This window comes from Mytilus californianus, unplaced genomic scaffold, assembly GCF_021869535.1.
Source record: "Mytilus californianus isolate M0D057914Y unplaced genomic scaffold, xbMytCali1.0.p SCAF_1, whole genome shotgun sequence".
NCBI lineage: Eukaryota > Metazoa > Mollusca > Bivalvia > Mytilida > Mytilidae > Mytilus > Mytilus californianus.
In genome coordinates, this window is record NW_026262581.1 from 126680306 (window position 1) to 126687598 (window position 7293).

General features: G+C 32.0%; 1 protein-coding gene across 1 annotated transcript; it reads right to left on the reverse strand.

The window, feature by feature from the left end:
* Nucleotides 1-2416: 2416 nt before the first annotated feature.
* LOC127733519 (perlucin-like protein) lies at nt 2417-7048 on the reverse strand. The gene is made up of 6 exons (XM_052242875.1): nt 7000-7048; nt 6577-6797; nt 6253-6326; nt 5900-5993; nt 5000-5224; nt 2417-3519 (listed from the first exon to the last, which is right to left on the reverse strand). Exons 2-6 carry the CDS (start codon nt 6794-6796, stop codon nt 3509-3511), a joined length of 624 nt encoding a protein of 207 aa, XP_052098835.1. The 5' UTR covers nt 6797; nt 7000-7048; the 3' UTR covers nt 2417-3508.
* Between the last annotated feature and the right edge of the window lie 245 nt (nt 7049-7293).

Sequence of the window (7293 nt, forward strand, 5' to 3'; positions counted from 1 at the left end):
TTGACAAAACAGATTTTATTCTCTCTGCTATACAGCTTGATGCCAATTTATATGTAGAATTTAGAAGAGTAATAGGTCTCCAATTTTTAAGAAATTGTTTTGGTTTACCATCTTTTGGAATACATGTAATCACTCCCTGCCTCTGGGTGACAGACATTTGGCCCTTCCCATATCCAGAATTTACAGATCTAAGGACAAATTTACCAATATCAATCCAAAATTTTTTTTTAAATTCTGCCGTGTAACCATCAGATCCCGGACTCTTGTTATTTTTCATTCTCTTTAATGCTGCAGTTAATTCAGAAAAACTAATCTTTCCCTCCAATAACTGCTTTTCATCCTCGTTAAGCTTTGGTATATCATTATAACAATTGTCCCGTGTTAAATCAACCCTTTTCAAACAATCTTGTTTTTTATAAAGTTTCTCATAAAACACCCTTGTCTGATTAAAGATTTCTTTTTGTTCTTCCACTATAACACCATTTTCTAAAGTGAGTTTTTGAATAGTCTTATTAATATAATTTCTAGTCTCTAGATTTAAAAAAAAAAATGGTAGGTTTTTCTCCTTCTTCAATCCACCGACTTCTTGACCTAACATATTGTCCCTGAACCTTCTATTGTCTATACATTTTAAGTTCTGCTTTTTTCTGATCAATCCATCCAAGATTTTCTTCTGTTAGTGCATTTTCTTCTAATTTTGTTTTAATTCTAAAATAATCTCATTTTCAATTTTTATACCCTCCTTTTTTTATAAGAGGCGTATGAAATAGTTTTACCGCGTATTTCTGTGAGTAAAGTTTCGAAAAATAACTGGTCATCAACAGTAAATTCAATTTCAGGGTTGTCAATATTTTGTTAATTTTCATCTCTATATATCTTGATGGCATATTGTTCTTTTACTGTACCTTTGAGTTTTTTTTTATATCTCTTTAACATAGTCAGTATCCTGAAGAAGGGAATTATTAAACTTCCAAAGGCCTCTGCCTTTTATAAATTCATTAATCTTGAAAGAAAAGATCACTGGTGAATGATCAGACCTGTAACTATTATCAATTTTAACATCACTAACAAAGTGAAAAATATTATCAGAAATCAGAAAAATGTCTAAACGAGATTGTTTAAAGGGTTTTTTTTCCTCCAAGTAAATCTTTTCACAGTTTTGACGTATCAGGACAATTGGTAAAGCTCAACATTCTGAACATTTTGCCCCTGTCAGATTTTCTCTATTTATAACAGTTTCAAAATAATAGACAAAACTTGCATTTTACCCCAATGTTCTATTTTTAGCCATGTCGGCCATCTTGGTTGGCAGGCGGGGTTACCGGTTTGAAACTAGTTACCCAATTATGATTGTGGCCTAGTTTGGTTAAATTTGGCCCCGTAGTTTCAGAGAAGATTTTTGTAAAAGTTAACAGACAATGGAAAATCGTCATTAAAGGGCAATAACCCCAAAAGGAGTTGTTAGATGATTTCCTCCATTCCCTCTTAATTGTAGATCTTGTCTTGCTGATCATTTTTGCTTGTTTAAGTTTCTATCTATCTTGATATAAGGCAAACACGCAAAAAAATGGTAAAAATTGTTATCAAAGGGCAATAACTCTAATAATGATCCGACTGATGATTTCGACCATGTTTGACTTATTTGTAGAACTTGTCTTGCTGATCATTTTTGCAATTTAAAGTTTCTCTTTATCTATTATAGTTTTCAAGATAGTAGGCAAATATGATAAAAAGTTAAAATTTGTCATTTAAGGACAATAACTCCTATAAGAAGTCGTCTGACAGTCTTGACGTATATGGACAATTGGTAGAGCTCAACATTCTGAACATTTTTGCCCCCGTCAGATTTCTATTTATAACGGTTTTCAAAATAATAGACAAAACTCGCATTTTACCTCTTTGTTCTATTTTTAGCCATGTCGGCCATCTTGGTTGGCAGGCGGGGTCATCGGACACATTTTGAAACTAGATACCCCAATGATGATTGTGACCAAGTTTGGTTAAATTTGGCCCAGTAGTTTCAGAGGGGAATATTTTTGTAAAAGTTAACGGACGACGGACGCCAAGTGATGAGAAAAGCTCACTTGGCCCATTGGGCCAGGTGAGCTGAAAAGTTATTGTTACGTTTGACACTAATTTCCGGAATGCTAGGTTGGGTTAGAAACTGATTTAAAATTAAGAACGTAAGAATAATATTTGTCATTTTGTGTCTACGGTTACGTTTTGTCAGTGTTACGTTAATGCATTTCAGTGTATGCTGGGAGTAGCAATATAGTATGTCCAATATATATGTAACATATTAAAATACAACTTTTATTCGATACAACATTGCATACAGATTATATATTTTATTCACAATAGCAGCTTAATTTCTTGAGAGAAAAAACGTGCACTATCTATGTTTGTGACAACATTCATTAGGCCTAAAAAAAAATAATCTGTGTTTCCGGTAACATCATTTTGAAAAATAGGGTCGGTTGGTCGGATTTTTTTTTTTTTTTTTTTTTTTTTTTGACATTGTAAACGAAATCCGGAAAATTATCATGGTTTTTCCAAGTCCGTGTCCGTAATTAGTTTCAAATACCGGAAGTGCGGCCATTTGCAATGTTTTTGAAGCACCTGCTGTGCAAATTTCTTGGATTTAACCTATTTGGAATACCCTTTGACATAAATAAAATGTTTTACTGGCTTTCTGTGCCAGTAGAAGCAAGTTAGATAAATAATACACCTCATCGCTATTTTTTCCATTCCGGATAAGTTCTAAAATTACACAACTTTTTCATCCAGTTGAAGCTATCTGGGACCCTGTTTAAACAATGCACCATGCATGATACTTTTTAATGAGACCTGTTTAAAACATCGTAAATACTTCAAACACAATATTTTTTTGACTATAATTTGAGTTTGGAAAAAGTGGATCATAATCTATCAAAGTTTCCTATTGATCGCTTTCTTAATTTTTCCCTCCCTCAGCTCGTTACTGATGACCTTTGTTTGCGGCCTGTTGACCCAAACAGGAAGTTGTCTAAATGACTGTTTTTTTCCGGATTGGACTAAATAGCGATAAGGTGTATTATGTCGATTAACAGAAGCCTGTGTCAAAAATAGGGTCGGTTGATACTTTTTTTTTTTTTTTTTTTTGAAGATTCAATAAAAAAATTAGGGTCGGGGCTAAAAAAAAAAACAGGGTCGGTCGGGTTACCGGAAACACAGATTTTTTTTCTCTCGGCCTTAGCAATCGGATCTTTAGACCTGTTTTCAAAATATAACTGAAATTTTGTTCTATTGAACCTGAAAAATTAAGTCCAATGAACTTCCGGAACTTTGAAAGTTTAGAGACATAGAGCTGAAATTTGTTTAGAATGTGTATATCATAGCTCCTTATTTTCATATATAAGGGGACTTGTTTTAACTTCATGAACTTCACAACAGAATTATGTGGTAGTAATGATACTTTATTGAAAAATATTTATTCTGTCGTCTGCTGTTAGCGGAAACACATTCGTCATTATTGGAAGCCTGAAATGGAAAGAAAGTAGAATAATAATAATAATAATAATAATAATAATAATTTTCCCTTCCAATTCAACTTTTTGTTTATTCTCCACGAGAATGCTTTTAAAAATCAGGTTCACTAAAATGTCCTGCTAAATGATAAGATAAAAACCCGCAAAGTGTTCCCTTAACCCCTTGTCTCGCCTCCGATTGCTGCTGTCAGAGTGAGTGTCAAACTGCCTGCCAAAAAGAAAATCTCTTTACTGCGCGTATTCTTAAGGCTTTGCCCTTTCACAATACCAAAATTATTTTTTTTTTTACCAAAATTGAGATTCCAAGATTGCAGTTTGAATTCACCAACTGACATTTTAGCCTTTAGGATAAGCACTGTAATAGTATATACGCAAAAATATTTGTTTTTTTTTCTTCTGTTGTTATTTCTTGATACTTGGTCATTAAGAAGCTTCTAAGTTCCCTAATATTCCAGGAAGGTTCAAATAAATTATTGATGTTTAAAACAAAGAAACCCAGACTGTATGTAAATGCTAACTGCATAAAGATAAGTAAAGCTATCTGTGAAAAAAAAAAGAAAAATGAAAAAATATATTTTCGAAATTCTGCTCTAACTGATACTGTTTTTTTTTAATCATTAAGCAGCACCGCACCTATCCAAGTGACATAATCCAAGAAGGCTTGTTAAAGTTATTGATGTCGAAAAACCTAACTTTAGACTATTTAATCGTTAATTTATCAGTGAAGAACGGCAAAAGAAATAAAATTCAAAATATTAGTCTGGGTACTGCCTTTGATCACGAAAAAGCATCAGTCCAAGTTTCTTAAAATTCACACCTTATTATTGCCTACAAAGGAATGTAGGACCGCTATTTCTCGTTTCCGCGACGAATGTCACAGACAGCGACGCTCGACAAAAATGAATAGAAGAGCTAAATGGTCACTTTAAAATAGTTAATGGCTTTTATTCGAGTTGCCATACATGTGCAATGACACTTCTTCTGATATCAAAAGTTGAGGTAAACTTATCATAACAATATTTTTTAGTTTTTCCTAGATTATGGCGAAAAGTTGCGATGCAAATAATGCTTATAACTTGCACGTCGCCTAAAGATTCTCTGGGTATATATTTTTTCAAACTTTGTTATCAATATGCAAGATTAACATTATCATGGTTTATTTACCCACTAGGTAACATGCGAACAGAAAAAACAATAATATGCTTCTAATTATTCACATACAAGAAAATTGTTTAAAAAGATCATGATTATATGAACGATGCAAACATAACCTGCTCCCCTAAAGCCCTAAAAAACAACAAAATTGATAAAAACACCCAAGAAACAAACAAAAATGAATCAAGTCTAAAAAATGAAATGAAAGTTCACTTTGTTTACACTTTTAAGAATTAAATTCGAAATAAGATAAAATTACATATTAGAACTTTCAAATACTTTTATCTGCTAACTATAACCAGCTGTATAGAACTTACAGAAATTACTTTCACAGACATAGAGATAGTGGTTCTGACATGGGAGGTCGTACCATTTACCATTGCTGTAATGTGTTCCAATACAGTTATACGAGTTGGAGTATGAATGACTGGTTGGAAAAGGTCTACTTGAAGCAAAGTTCTTATAGCTTAACTGAGTTTGATCATATATCCATCGCCAGTCACCGTTGACAACATCTGTAGACCCCAGCCAGAAATTTGTTCCTAAAATGAGATAAAAGGAAACATAATTATCCTAACATACAATTTTTTCATAAACTTTTATGTAATTTAGCCGTCCAAGTTTTTGGTATTGAACGTAACTGACGAAAGTTATTCCAAACAAACGTAGCTCGCGCAATGTAAACGGTAGCATATGCCATTTAAAAATAGATTGGAGCACGTGTTCCTGTGTCATCGAGTGTCAAACTCTGACTTATCTCTCTACTATAACCAACTCTGGAAAATTAAAGATTACAGTTCTCATGTATAAAGAATATTCATAAAATGATTGCGGTATGTACTACAACCATTGCATCACAAATCCAAAGTTTACTTATTCGAACTAGACAAGTCAGGAATTTTAAATATGCAGTTAGTTATTAAATCTTTAAATAACGAAGTTAGGGATAAACATAAAAGGAATTAAGCGGAAATACTTCAATGAGAAAGCAACAAAACAACAAAAGGTCTCCAATGATACACAGGTGTCGAATGATGTCTGATCTGTTTCATAGTGACTTTATTCATTGATTTGTGTTCAAAAATGCACTGAATTTTTTTTGCACATGTTTATTTATTCATTTCTGCAATGGTGCAAGTTATAAATAATGCCTTTATTTATATTTATTTATACACTTTTGTTACACAAAATATATAAACTAGAAATGTTCGACTTACTTCTGCTGCTTTTATTTATTTGCTGTTTTATCCAATTATTTTCTGACGAATCATCAATCTTCACTAAATATCCACCGATCTCTCTGCATTTTCTCTAAAAAATAAGATACTTTGACAAATGTGAATTTTAAGTTCGCTTATTTTTTGTGAAATGTTTTTCACACATCATTTACATGAATAGATAAAAGCACAAAGTTAATTCTAATCCGTAATTGGAAATAAATGGGAGAAACAAAATGAAATCATAGTTTTGGATGATTTTTTTTTTCAGAGATGATAATTTGCCACAGCGAAGCAGACGGATTTTCTTCAAGAAATGAAATACAATAATGACATTATAGATGGAAGCTTACCTCTGCATCCGTCCATCTAACACTGTCATCTCCAATATAATAACAGTGTTTGTTGTACTTTATCCATTGTCTACCTGAAAGACATTTCAAATTCATATCAACAATTAGAATGAAAAATACAGAAAGCAGTAAAGAAAACTGACAATACTTGCAATGTCAGAAGATTTAGAGTGGAAACAGAGAGATTGATGTCAGTTGAATAAATATTTGTTATTTAATTTGTTTTGGAATCGGATCCTTCCTCTTATCAAAAAATTTTGAAAAAATCTTGTATAAATTTTTCTCCTTTGAAGGGAGTAACAAAAAAAACCAAAAAATCCTCACGTTTGAAGTCCTCTTCCATCGAGGTCATGTCCTTGTCTAAAGCCTGTACCTTGTACTTGATAGAATTGGCTTGGCTTTTCAGGTAGTTTTCAAGGCTTTTTAATGCGTTTCTGGCTTTGTTAAAATCTTGCTTGGATTTGTTTGTTAAACATGGTAACGAAAATACAGTGCCGCACACCACACAAACCACGAAGAAGGTAAATCGTAAGACAGAAGTCATTCTGTAATAAGAAAAATAATCGTGCATTTTTTATGAAGAAAAGCCAAACAAAATATTGCAAAAAAAAAAAAAAAAAGCGCAAATAAAATGAACAAAAAATAACGAAATATTATAACAACAACACCCTAAAAATTATAATCATAAATAATTAAACAATGATCTTTTCTTTCATTTTCTTTTTAAAAATGCATTCTACTACTTACTTTCTACGATGAGTCCATGTATCAAATTCAAAAGGTAAAGCAATGTAACCCACTTTTATACCAACATGGAACATTAAGATAACATTAGGATGAAAATCAATTTTTATTAAGTAATGACATCCCTGGTATTTTATGCTGTGTCAGGAAACAATATCACCAACAAAATTTAGTCGGTCGACTGTTTATTTCTAAAGAGGGTAATTTTCTTTTAAACTTCTGTTGCAAAAATCATTATTAAAAGTTTTCATGATTGAGTGAATTGAATTAAAAAAAAAAACATAAACATTCCTTACT